This window comes from Orbicella franksi, chromosome 2 (assembly GCF_964199315.1).
Source record: "Orbicella franksi chromosome 2, jaOrbFran1.1, whole genome shotgun sequence".
NCBI lineage: Eukaryota > Metazoa > Cnidaria > Anthozoa > Scleractinia > Merulinidae > Orbicella > Orbicella franksi.
The window spans coordinates 20,879,709-20,893,917 of NC_138146.1; the positions used below are offsets into that span (position 1 = coordinate 20,879,709).

Consider the following 14,209-nt stretch of genomic DNA (forward strand, 5'->3'; position numbering starts at 1 on the left):
TTTTAACCGTTTACTCAGGTTTTTTTTATCTACCATGATGCTAAATAAGCCTAAGTTTTGCTAAAAAAGCTTTTTTTTACTAAAAGGAGAGATTTTTTGAGGATTAGGTACAAAATTGAGCAAAACTTCAATTACGGGCATGCGCATAAGCCATTAACCGTTCTCAATTTCGTTTGTTGGCCCTTTCCTTTCTGTTTTTCTCTGCCCTTTTACACTGGCTACCTTTTGCATTGTATGTTCTTTCTGGCTGCAGTGAAAAGTTGGATGTCAATTACGGGCGAAGCCTAGAAATGGACCTTGATCAATCATAGGCGTTGTAGACCATTTTACCACCGTTTTTGCACCAAAACTGATAACCTTGTTTTTCGATTTGCGACGTCGGAATGTCGTCGATATCTAAACCTGACCATTGTGCGGAAAGGGCTAGCCTAGTACTACTATCTGCTTATGAAGAATATCTGATGACATTTAAATTGATGACGTCACAAGTGGTACAAAGAGCACAACCATTATTTACGCATATATGCGTAGTTGGTATTCAAAGGGTTAAAGAGATGGGATTCTACCATCGAGATATGAAGTTTTACGTTACAATTTTATATCTTGAAATCCACACAAAAACTACCAGGCTACTACATAAAAGTGATTAGACCAGAAAATTTACACTTCGTTTTAAGATGGCGGCCACATTAGACTAACTTGGCCGTTGTTCACACTTCATCCTCTTTTCAACCCGTGAAAGAGATTGGACTGTAATATCAGGAGATGAAGTTCCTGGCTACAGTAGACTGTCTTTTTTTTTTTTTTCTCCGCCAAGCGGAGCACCATAACTATATTAACAGAACCACATGCATACATAGAAACAGAAACCCATGCAACTCTTTTTTCATGGTCAACACGGCTAACGGCATGGATTGAGGGCGCGTGCGCCCAACGTCGACGACGACGTCGCGCAACATAGCGGGGATACTCCAGCTAATACCAAGTCTTGGTTTGCAGCCTACGTCTTCATTCATGTTATGGCTACGCGCTTTGTTGGCTATCTAGCATCTCATCTCGTGGAATAATTGTTAAATACTAAATGGGGGTGTCACAATTTATTTCAGTAGCGTATTGAGTTTTATCTGTCTTATCGAATCCATGCATGCGTTTCTAATTCACATTTTTCTTTTTTTCATTTTACTTACCCACTGAAGGTTTTGAAAAGTAATTTTAATCTTATCGTATGCGGTAATCGGCTAATGAAGAAACTTTACAGGAAAACGATATCGCAAATTTGAACAAAACTAGTGAAAAAGGAACTTGAAGAACCGTATTAAATAGATGGAGAATGACACCACTTTGACTCAGATTCTGCCTAAGCCACTGCCTAAGTTGGGTTCTTAACTATAGATGATTTGTCATGTAGAATATCTTTTGCCGGCAGTTCATATATAATAACATTTCATATATATTCCCTTGCTCAAAATTGTCCATGTTTGTTGGTAAACGGTTTACAATTTTTAAATCGGCTAAAAACGACGCTCCCCTGAATTGCCTGTGGTAGACAAAAGAAAATTCTTCTAACGTCGGTTTTTCGGTTGCCATTTGAAAACTTCATGAAAGCGTGTTGCAACTGAGAAAGGTAGCCAAATTTGAAAGAGAACTCTTTGTTTATAAAGAACTGGGTGCTTGGCAACGAAAATCAGATCCGCAGGTTGTAGTCTTCAAACACCAGCAGGCAAGTGATAAATATGCCACCTTGAACTACCCATCATGGCTGCCCCGACACGATCAACAAGTCAACCGAGTAACATTTTAACATCTTAAGAACAAAAAGTATGTCATAGAGCCACGTTCCAGTCATGGCAAAGTCCCCGGGAAACTTGGAGTCGGGGCTAACCCGGTTTTTAAACACTCTCTACGCTTGCTTCCGCTTTATGTCAAGATTTCTTGTATGCTGCCAGTTCTGTGAATGTCCGACGCATCAAAGAAAGTGTAAAAGGAAGGTTGATGGAGAACAAAGCATAGACTCCCAAACGACGAATTCTAAAAGGAGTAGAATTTCCGCTGCAGAATTTAGCTTTCCAAAGCGTTATATTCTGGCGATAATGACTTTTCTTGGTTTTATGAACATGTACGCTTTGCGTGTTAATTTGAACGTCGCTATAGGCGCCATGGTCAATAATCACACTGTACAGCAGAAAGGATACACGATCACACGGGTAAAGTATCTATTGGGCATGAACTGTATTTTCTTTTTGCTAGACCTACATCGTAAAGGAGAAATTCAAAGGAGTACAGTTTACTTTTAATCTGACTTGACTTTATATTTTCTTAAGATAATGAAAGATTTATGCGCTGCATTGCCCATTGTTTTTGGTCGTAAAACAGGTCTTCGATCAAAAGTTCATATTTGTTTCTTTTTTGTGTGTTATTTACGATGCAAGATACAATGCGGTAGTAAAATTAATGTAAATGTGATATATTCTCTTGTTTTAAGTGCAAATTACCTAATGGTCTCACTCCCACTAATCACTCTGGAACTGACTTCTGTGAGTATGCAAAAAAAACATATAATGTTCGATGTAACCGACGTTCAAGTTGTTCTCTCCCTAATACTACATGACGGGTGCGAGCTTTAATTGCTCGGTGAAAGAGTGATTTTGCTCGTTCATTAAGTCTTTGGGTTAAGTAAGCGTTCCATAAAATTCACAAGAAGGATCGTGTTGTAACGGGACATGTGCCAAAAATGCGAAGCGATAATTTTGATTAGTGTGATTCAAAATTCAAAATATACTAAAAAAATATGGTCGTGTCATTTGTAGATTACAATTTTCACCGCTTGTCAGTACGATTTTAAATAACTATTCACTAAAAGAAGGTTAACTTCTTTCCTGAATTGACCGGCTTTTAGTATTTGGAAAGTAGCCATCGTTATGAGTAAGTGTACAGAGATAAAATGTACGGTATTGCTATTATTAATTGTGGGAACAGACATTTTCGAAGGATTAAAGAAGCTCAGTCACGGCATTTTGAGTTATTTTTGCTTTGTACAAAATAACCTTTGACAAACTGAAGGAAACCTGAAAATAGTAGTTTATTAAGATAGAAAAACACCAAAGAGATAATAATAAACCAGAACTGAAGAAACAGGTATGGAGAAGATTAACACGGATTGCAAACGACGAACTTGACAAATCAGTTTTGGCTAAACTTTTGAAGAAACCGTGACGTAGCTAATTCAAATTAATCCACTTTTATAATATGATTGATTTACTGAGTGATAACAAGAGAAAATGACTAACTTTGCTGTTTTATTTTTCTTTAAGGAAGCAGAATTTGACTGGGATTCAAAACTGCAAGGTAACTGTAGCACTCTTCAATCTACAAAATTGAACAGGCGGCTAATGAGAGCGATTTTGCGGCAAAGACTTAAAACTAAGCCAAACGCACACGAATCACTTTCCATGGCACTGAAAGAATGCTTAGTTAAACATTATTAGAAAACTATAAAGCATAAAAAAGATGTTCAAAGATGTTCTGACAAGTTGTTAAATCTTAAAAACGTAACCCAAAATAACTGAGCTCTATACACCAAGCTTCGGAATCACGCGACGTTTTTGTCTACGGACCAATCATTTACAATTTAAATATAGGACAGTTTTCAATTGAGTGCGGTAAAACCAACCCAAAATGAAAGTAATTGCCTGATTACTTTTGAAACTGACTTGAAAATCATTCTATCAAACGATTTAGTTATCTCGTAACTTATATTTTAGCGAATTTCTAATACCTCTCAGCTAGCTCTGTTGCGACTTTGCGCGGAAAACGTTTAACCCATCTAATGATCGTACTGTAAAGTCAGCCATAACTTAACTTATAACTGTAAATTTACAGGCATAGTTCTGGGCTCGTTCTATTATGGATATGCCTTCTTGCAGCTGCCTGGTGGCTGCCTCGCTCTCAAGCTCGGTGGCACGAGAATATTTGGATACGCCATCTTTTTAGCCTCCATGTTGACACTTCTGACTCCAGTGGCCACACGATACAGTGTGTATGGAATGATTGCTGTAAGAGCAGGAGAAGGGCTCATGCTGGTGAGAAATACGGTCATTTATACCATGCCATAAGAAAGCCAATCAGAATGCAGGAAAGCCGTTGTACATTCGACGGTACGAGTTATCTCCAACCTTCCCATCATGCTCCCCGCGCATGTCAACATCGAGTGTGTTGGCCACCGTATATTCTATGGCATGGTATAAGATAGTTATCTCGTATTTTGTCACGGAATATCCCAATTGTTGCTGGTATTTTCTTGTTACAGACACTCACCTAAAGGCTCGTGTGTATACCGATAAAATACAAGTGGCTCGTGGGATATTCCATGGTATACCACGCGAAAGCGTCACATAACTAGAATTTATTAGAAACTGGATCATTAGAAAATGCAATTCGAGAGTTTTCTTTGGCTTAGCCATCATGGGTTATGATCCATTATATCATGCTCCACAAATAATTATTATGGTAAGCGTACGTGTGAATTTTTGGGAAGTTTTTATTTTATTTTAGTCTAGTTTTCTATATTTTGGGGGCGTTTTGAATTAAACAATTATTCCACTCGCGTTTGTTGGATGTGAGATGATTATAGTCAACACGGAGCTACGCGCTTCGTTGGCTATGTACCGTTTCATAACCAACGCTCGTGGATTATTTGTTAATTGTTTGCTCTTGTTTCAGTCTGAGAATTGTACCTGACCTCCAGTGATTGCTTACCTAACGAAAAATGAAAGACCTCGTGTTGTACAGCGTAGGAAGCTTGAATTTTTGGTGCAATTAATTTATAATAGGTCCAAATATTACGCTTTATTCTTTCGTGTATAAAACGCACCAGAGTGAAACGTGATCGTTCGTCCGGTATGTTATGTATGTTGTACTGTGATCAGCGGCTACTTAATGTGGAATATAACTTTCATGTTACAGGGCGCGGTGTTTCCTTGTAATCATGCTATTTGGAGTAAATGGGCTCCTCCACTGGAGCGAACAACTTTAGTTACCATGGCGATTTCAGGTTAGTGCACAGGGGCGAAGTTAGATACTGAAATTTATAAAAATGGCAAAAGCCATTTTATAAACGATGAACAATTTTTCCCATTTTAAAATTAAAAAGCCATCGTCCTTCGTTGAAAATATTTACTCTGAACATCACCATACCTTCCCCCCTATGCATGAAAATAATTAGCTAAGGGGAGCATGGTAAACAATAAACAAGGAAGCAAGATGAAAGTGATCTTTCAAGAACTGAGTTGAAAATCTGACCGATATTTTAAAAGCATAGCAAGTTTGAAGGAGTTCTTCGATATACTATAGAGCGTTTTAACTCACGTGGCCAGCAGCCATGAAAATTTAGTGGAACAAACGAAAGTGTTTACATAAGAAAACAGTTCAACTTTGGTACACCAACATGACCGCCGCTTCATTGTTTTTGCACACCAATATGGCTGCCGTGACGTCATGTGAAAACCTTCAATTGGTACTTGACTAATTGAAAGTTGCTTTTTTTTTCCTGAAAAGGCTGTCACGTGGGTACTATCATAACTATGCCATTATCAGGACTTTTAACAAAGTACGGCTTTGATGGAGGCTGGGCCTCAGTTTTTTACTGCTTTGGTGAGTAAGTGTTGCCCAAGTTACATTTTGAAATTACACAACAATCCTTAGTCCCATGGGCCGGGATGTAAGCCTATCACAAAGCCTTGGAGAATAACAGTAAAGCTGCCACACCATTGAAAATGAAAGGTCAACCCATCATCAATCCATCTGTCGGTATGTCACTGTTAGTAATTCACTTAGACACGGTTAGCGAGTCAGTATGTTCATCGGTCAGCCAGTTGGTAAACGGATGGATGGGTCGGTCGTTAGGTCAGTCAGTCAGTCAGTCAGTCAGTCAGTCAGTCGTTCATAAAATAAATAAACGACTGAATGAATTAATAAACAGATAAATACAGAAAACTATGTTGTTGTTGCTTTTTTTTGTAGGTGCTGCTGGTATATTGTGGTTTGTTGCCTGGCAACTGATTGTTCATGAATCACCTTCCGACCATCCCACCATATCAGAGGAGGAGAAACATTACATCGAAAATAGCTTTGAAAGAGGAAATGTAAGACCTTTAAACTAGTATTCAAAAGAGTCATTTTACAATGCTTGGAAGAGGTATAGCCTCCACCCGACCGTGTTGAATGACTCAGTGGTTAAAATACCAGCCCGTCACACAATGACTCTTTGGACCAACTTGCTCGATTGTTTTGTACGATCTAAAATTGGTTTTAAAAGTTTCGCATGGACTCGGGCAGGGAATTCATTTTCATGGCCAGGCTTTACTAAGGAACCAGTTCCACCCAGACAAATATATTATTTTCTACAGGAAGCATTACTTCAATTAGTCAATCGTGAACCTTTCTATTGCCATTTTAGGAAGATGCACCAATACCATGGAAGTCAATCCTAACGTCCGTACCCGTGTGGGGAATAATGTTTGGTAACCTGGCCTCGGACTGGGGCCTTTACACCATTCTCATCTGTCTTCCAATGTTTCTTCTTGATATTCTGCACTTCGATATACAGACAGTGAGCATAATGTCTTGCTATTAATATACAAATATTACTACTGTAAAAATGTTTAATTCTTTAAGCGTATTATCAGCTGCTTGCTGGTTTCCATAGAGTTAAGAAATTGATTTTACGTCAACATGGTCAACGATGCTCAGCAAGTAGACTGAGCTCTTGAACAAACTTCTCCATCTATGCCTCGCGAAATTTGATTGAGCGCGTGTCAGAATTTAAGTATCTACGTGTTGTCTTGGACGAAGCCCTTTCTTGGAATGCCCATGCGAAGTATGTTTTGGGTAAGGTTGAGTAGGTTGAGTAGGATAAAGTGCAATGTCACCATAAATACTGCAAATATGGTTCAAAAGTCATTTATTTCACCGGCACTTGACCGCTGTGACAGAGTGTGGAACCCCTGCGGGCAAGTTAAGTCTAATGTCATAGAAAGGTTGCATAGGAGGGCTGCGCCATTGATTGTAAGACATCATAGCAGTGATGATGCATTAAAATATCTTGCTTAGGAGACGTTAGAAAATAAGCGCAAGAAACATGTACTCAGATGCATTGGAGGCAAAGTGCCTCATGTTTTCAAAAACTATTTTTCACTTTTGTTTCTGTCCTTAATTAGGGCAGACACACAGGTTTATTCTCAGTCAGATAATTTATCTTCCTTTGGGTTGTACATAAACTTGAACTTAAGATCGGGTTGGTAGTATTAGTTGGAGTATTAACGATTACTCTAAACGTTTTTAACCAAAGGCGCCCTTAAAATTTGTCTGTAGAACATACGCTTAGTGACCTCTGAATTATGACTCCACAGATGGGATTTCTTGCGGCCACACCTTTCTTAGTGAAGTCTCTCTCAGGTCCCTTTGGTGGCATCACGGCCGATCTTTTACGAAGAAGAGGACTAAGTACCAAATCAGTTAGAAGATTATACTTCGCTGTCGGTAAATAACTGTTTTTTCGCTGATATTTCATTTTATATTTTTAATAAAAACATAATGATTAAAAATATGCTTTCGGGTACACAGAACAGAACCCCGCTATTCTTTCTTGGTAGAAAGACTTAGAAATATCAAAGAAAGGCAACATGAAAGTGTCTTGTTTTAAGATTTTTCACTAGAAGATAATAATAGCAATAAGGTTGTGTAATCTAAACTGCAAATACGTACATCCTGTTTTCATTATAATTATTCATTGAAATTTTATTGCAAATGTCAAAACAAATTGATTTTCAAGGCGTGCTAAAATTTCTTGACTTCCAATATTCCTGAGGGTTTGGGGATCTGTCAGACTGTCATTGCGGCTTTGTAAGTCCTCGTGCGATTTGTGGCATTTGGGTTTTTTATGGATATCTTGAATCTGTTTCAAAGATACAGCAGCAGTGTTTACTTTGTAATATTATTTAAGCTCATCAAAAAACCAGGCCGCCGTTTTTTTTTTCGCCTACTTTCCTGGTTTAGAATACAACGCGCGCATACAAGACCCTCTACCATGCTGTAATTCCTGTCTGAGTCATGTGGGGGTCTCTGCTGATGTAATCTATTTTAAGCAATTTTGCGCGACGCTATAAAATATTCTTACCTTGCAAGATACCTGGTGAGATTACTTGCCCACTTACTGTACTCTTTAATTGCTGTTCCCTTCACCAGGCGCAATGGGAGCTGGAACATTTATCCTCGCTGCAGGTTACGCCAGGACTGCAACAGTAGCGGTCACTTGCATGTGCATCGGAGTAGCAGCCTCAGGACTGATGCATTCTGGGTATAATGTTAATATGTTGGATATTGCGCCGCGGTACGCGTGCGTAATTATGGGTCTGACTAACACTGTGGGAACAATAACTGGATTTCTTAGTCCTATGATGGTTGGATATATCACTGTTAATAAGGTGGGTTTAAAGCAAATGCACTTGCGGTCAGCATGCATGCCCAATTCCATGTGGATGCTTTAAGTGTTTGTTTGCAATGTCTTCTGGCTACTGCTTCTGACCAAACTCGGAGGGCGCGCAGCAATAAATCGATCATTATCCTACATTACAAAAACCAAAAATCCGAGGTTAATCGGATAAAGTTAAGTTTTTATGAACATCTCTCAATCCAGGGAAAGAGAAGCTGCTGGCCCGAAGCTGCGGGCTCACAGGACCCATAGTATCCACCAATCGCAGCGTGATATACTTTTTGATTTTGTTGCCAGTTTAAGCCAAAGAAAGTCATGCACCAAACCTGAACACAAGGCCTATCTGTAGAACAACAATTTTGGATGTTTTTCATAGTTTCATAGAATGAAATTTGAGATTACTAAGGTTGACGGAGAACTCCGATGAATTCCAGCCAGACCGATGAATTGTACACTTTGATTTTTAGTTAAATTTCCTTCGATGAATCATCTATGCGGTCAGCGTAAAACGCGAACTGCAGACTTTATAGTCTGAAGGCTGAATTTTACCCCTTGTCTTCAGTCTGCATTTTTCCCAGGTCTGCAGTCCGCAGTCTGCGTTCAGTACACTGACCGGTAATCTATGCTTTCTAGCCTCTATTATCTTCTCTTTCAATTTCTTCATTGTAGTTCTAGTTTAGTCTGCGCAATACAAAGGCAGCTAATAACTGATTTCCTTCTTTTTAGGAAGCTGAAGAGTGGCGCACGGTATTCTGGGTAACATTTGTTATCTATGTGGTGGGAATGCTTCTCTTTTGCTTGCTGATGTCCGCTGAACAACAGCCTTGGGCAAACGGTGGCTCAAGTAAAAACAACGGCGAGAGAGAAGAAGTGACCATGGAAGAACAAAGTTGACAATAATGAAATTCACCAAGCTTTTCTAGTGACGTATACAACAACTTGTACTGTGATTCAAAAAAGATAACATTCGTTCAGAAGAGACCCATTCAAGGACTTATTTACTTGGTGTACATAATTTTAATGAAATAATATGGAAAACAATGCGAACGGATAGGACACGATTTATAACCAAGTAGTCAAAAATAAATTTAATGTTAAATTATACATAAAACATGTCCTTATGGATCAGACAGGAAGAATTCAACGAATCAAAGTCTCTCCTTTACATTTTACAGTCGGAACATCTCAAAACTGGAGCCTCCTGGGGTGGAAATGTGTGTCAGATATTTATTTATGAGAAGTTTGAAGCCAGGCTACAACTCAGAGTTTGCTAAGGAGAGGTGTCAACTGTACTTTACTTACAAATTTAAAAAAAATTTTAGTACAAATACGATGAGTATCCAGCTGACACACCATCAGTGACTGACACTCGTACCAGCCCGAAATAAGCTCTCTTGATGAGCAAGGCACGCTATTAGAGCAAATGTCGACAGCAATCTGTCGGGCTTTACAACTATTAAAAGCCAAATTAAACGGAGTACTTCCGTGAGTGTTTGCTCTCGGTGAAGAATCAATCGGGAACCAGCATGAAATATCAGTAGCCAGAACCTATAAAAAGTCACTGCTCGACACTACGGTTTTCTTCTTTCCCCGTTATAACCTGTTTAAATATCACCAGAACTCATGCTCACCAGCTTGTATATGTATTTAAACGAATTACAAAATACTCCCTTATTTGGGCGTGGAATCCTCCGTAGGAGAAATAGATGACGGCTGTACATCTTACTATAATACCATGCGAACCTAACACAGTCCATTAGGCACAAGGAAAACCATATTTCGTAATACCTGTCCCTATACTAACTACATCGTTTACCCTCAATTTGACGATGTTAGAACTTTTCTATACGTTTTTATGATCGTTGTGAAGGTTTTCATGCGGATAAATGTACCAGTCGCCATCTGTTTTTCTTACAGAAGAATGGAATTGAGTTACACATTTGTCCCCAAGCCCCTCACTTCCAAATATGCAGTATGACGTCTGAAAGCAACATGAATCGGGTAAAACAAGTGAGAAAGTGAACAACTAAACTAAACTATCTATTTTGGTCCAATTTGTGTCCAAGTAAAGTCTGGAAAATGGAAAAGACAAAGCAATCCTTCAAAGCCGAACAGGATGTTCGAAAGGTGAGATTAGTTTACAGTTATCGATCGAGTCGCCTGGCAAGAATGCGTAAAATTTTACTTTTTTTGCATTGATTAATGGGTAATCATATGCCAGTGTGCTCGTGACATTAGGAAATAATTCCACTTACGGTTCATCGAATTTCGTTGAATTCTATTAGTTCTTAACTAAAATGCGCGTGAACCTTTTGGCTCGATATCCGCTGCTCTCTCGAGTCCGCGGAGGAGCGCGGGCTCCTTTCCCAAACAGCGGCTGGTAACCGAACCTATTGAATCTGTTTTCTTCAGCTCGTCAGTCGATCAGCATAGTTCTTGAGACCACGCTAAAAGGCGGCAGTGTCTATTGTTATATTTACCTGCTGAAGTGCTCCCTGCGCAAAATTAGAAGGCGTATAACTTTAAAAATACAGTCGTTAAGGGATAATCGTGATATTTATTAAGATATATCTAATCATACTGTTGTACAATTTATTGCTTAACATAGGAAATCCGCAAAACACCACCGACAAACAGATCCATTACTCAACAGTAGGTTGATTCTAGTTTGGGCTAATAAGTTACGTGTCGAATATATATCGTCCAATGAAAATCCTTCCCTGAGTCCTCATTCGTGGCGCTGTTTAACTCACAGAGAATTCTGTCCTTATCATTGCACATATTAAAAGACTTGCAACGCAGGTCGCGTGAGCACAGCAGCCCGCATTCTGTCACATCATACACAGTCACAGTCTTGAATACGTGATCACGCAAATTGGCGTTAGCGTGACCCTGGGCCAGAGGAGAGCGGGCAGTGACGTCTGCAGAGATAATAAAAAATAATGCTAAAGCAATAAAATAACAATAAAAATGCCATTTATCCTCAGAGAGCAACTTCGAAAAAAAAAACAACAACAAACAAACAAACAAAAAAACCAAAAAAAAAAAACACTTCCTAGGTTTTCTTGAACATTGTTTGGAAAAGTTTCGAGCGACTTGTGGACAGCCTTAAGCAAATAGGAACCCTGACAGAACATATTTATTTACTGCTCATGCATTCCCAAGTTCCTACAAGACCTTAAAGTATCATTAATTACTAGAGGTGGTAGAAAATAGTTTGAAGGTCACGACAACTTTCATAAGAGTCTATGGAGGCAATGCTTCTGAATTACACCTACGAAATTGCAGTGTTTTTTTCAGTCTTCCTCTTTGGTAAGAAAGGCGGCGTATGTAGAAGCTCAGACTTTGCTCAATTCCAGATACCTTGGTGGCAAACATATCCAGCGTCACAGCTCTCTTTTTCTGTTTCTTGCCTATCGTCTGGCGGAACGTCGCCTGAATATTTACATTGTTTCTTGCGGTGTCTTATCCCGCGGCTGCAAGTGACTGAGCATGCGCTCCATGGACCCCATTCTGTCTCTAGTAATCAATGATAATGCCAAAATCAATTTAAAGTCAATAGCGGAGTTTTCACTTTCTCGTTTAGCTAAAAAAAAATGCGTATATGGCGCGGCTCTAATTTGAAAGTCGAGGCACTCAAACTTTTTTATAAACAGTATAAATAATAATAATAACAATAATAATAATAATAATAATAATAATAATTTGAAATTAAAAATAAAAAAGAAATTACCATCAGATTATAGCAAAATTAAATTACACTACGTTTAAAACTCAATCAAAACCTTTTAAGGTAACAGATGGCATCCGAAGGTTGAAAGAAATTACAATTCAATAATATCTTAAGATAAAACAAATCAATTTAAATAAAATATATTTGCAAATGACACTAATTCACTAAGAAAGCCAACGTCAAAAGATAAGTCTTAAATTTGCGTTTTATTTGTCCAGGGAATATCAAAAGATGGCGTTTCCAGAGGAAGAGCATTCCACAATTGCCCTATTCCCCCCTTTTTTTTACCATGAACGTAAACTCCCGGAGGGGGGGGGGAGTAGGGGGGGGGGTGGGACCACCCATATAAAAAGGACAGAGTGCTCGTCGTACCATTTAAGGGTTAAAAAAGCGGTTTTGGTACGTGTTAGGGTGTTCAGCTTCAAAAGGTCCACAGCGGGAACTTCTTCGAGCCGAAAAAAATATGACAGGAGACAGTGTGTTGTTTTAAAATTGGTACCTCTAAGGGGTGAAAAACACTTTAAGCTTCGCCCAAAATGCCGGATCTCGCTACCTCTTAGGGGTTCTTTTCAAAATCTTCGACGAGCACCCCCGTCTTTTTTATATGGGAGTCCTTCCCCACGGGGGAGGTAAACGCTGCTTTAGCAAAAGAAGCAAGGCGAATAACAAAAATTTCGATAATAATTTTACAGTAGTTGACAGAAAACTATTCAATATTTGAATTGGTTGTCAATGTTTCTGTTAGAGAATTGCATTGTGCTCGGCGCCTTCTTCGTTTTTAACCTCACACGCAAACAGTGATCTGAAACAATGTTGAGTTTTGAAATCATACAAGGGAAAAATAGCCCATAATTACGCATATTGTCATTGTGTTAGCAGAAGATCAGAGATATTTAACAACAGGTGTTCTTACAGATGTAATGAAAGGTTTGAAATTCTGTGTTACCTTCCGTAAACGACATATGGAAATTTAAACGTTCCTTTTTTCGCGGGAGTTCTTTTTCGAGTTCCTTGGTTCACTTCTTCTGATATAATTTAGCTTTTAACGTCCTTAAACGATCCCCGAGGCTTAAAAACTCGAAACGACGCACAAGACGTTTTTGACTTTTCACTTGACAATTTTAGCTTTCTTCATTTTTCCACGAATTTTAAATCCCGAGAAGACGAGCCGGCTTCCCAACCTACGCTAAAATAAGTCCATTGTTTAGCATTCGGTCTTGAGCAGATAATTATCTAAACATAAATTTTATCTTCAAAGAAACGATTTAGAACATACTGCATATCGTATGGATACGGTTTATGTTGCGAAGGACAAAAAAAAGGGTTAAATTTTAAAAAAAGCTTAAATATTAATAAGGCAGATCCAGTGAACTCACCATAACACGGAGGAATATCAGCTAGCACACTCCAGAGGAATATATAAAAAGCTCCTACATAAAGGACAAGCATTGTGTATCTATTGTCAACATTTAAAAAAAAATGTAAGTGTGGGTTTATCTTTGTTCTCTTCCGCACTAATATCCAAGGAAATCATCAGTACTTTCCTTTCCTGTCACTACGCTTATTATTTTATCTCGACTGTTAATTAATTGCTTCCAAACGTGTGACTGAAGGTGGATCTCTCATTGTTCGCGGATCAACAGTCTCTTTATTCATGAATAGGAAAAAATCTCCGATGCCTAGAATATTCTAAACTTAATAGCAGTTATCGTTTATGATCTGTTCTACATCTAGTGCTTAGATTTAAACTTGTGCATAAACTCAGAAGTACTTCAAAGATTTATGTGGCAACTGTTACGTTAATTAAATTAACGTTGCGACTAATCTAAAAACGCGTACAATCGCTCTGACTACATGTTAGTCCGCATCAGTAAGGGAAATTTCTTAGCTTAAACTTCATTCTTGATATATCCACGCCACATTTGTGTTTTAAAACATTCTTTGTATCTAAGTTTATGAGAAATAAACTTTTATTTGTACTGGTGGTT

At 38.5% G+C, this 14,209-nt stretch overlaps 1 protein-coding gene across 1 annotated transcript; it reads left to right on the forward strand.

The window, feature by feature from the left end:
* The first annotated feature begins 1,403 nt into the window (after positions 1 to 1,403).
* LOC145478588 (vesicular glutamate transporter 2-like) lies at positions 1,404 to 10,593 on the forward strand. Its single transcript, XM_081456669.1, has 10 exons — positions 1,404 to 2,204; positions 3,312 to 3,345; positions 3,880 to 4,079; positions 4,963 to 5,050; positions 5,554 to 5,649; positions 6,019 to 6,140; positions 6,455 to 6,607; positions 7,407 to 7,536; positions 8,242 to 8,480; positions 9,215 to 10,593. The coding sequence occupies exons 1-10, from the start codon at positions 1,845 to 1,847 to the stop codon at positions 9,380 to 9,382; spliced, it is 1,590 nt and encodes a 529-aa protein (XP_081312795.1). The 5' UTR covers positions 1,404 to 1,844; the 3' UTR covers positions 9,383 to 10,593.
* The last annotated feature ends 3,616 nt before the right edge of the window (positions 10,594 to 14,209 follow it).

What these genes read in the sequence shown, in the direction of transcription:
- LOC145478588 (XM_081456669.1), top strand. Translation starts at nt 1,845, where the DNA reads ATGGCAAAGTCCCCGGGAAACTTGGAGTCGGGGCTAACCCGGTTTTTA. An exon ending in AAGGATACACGATCACACGG is followed by an intron (nt 2,205 to 3,311) that starts GTAAAGTATCTA and finishes TTTTTCTTTAAG; the next exon opens with GAAGCAGAATTTGACTGGGA. An exon ending in GATATATCACTGTTAATAAG is followed by an intron (nt 8,481 to 9,214) that starts GTGGGTTTAAAG and finishes CCTTCTTTTTAG; the next exon opens with GAAGCTGAAGAGTGGCGCAC.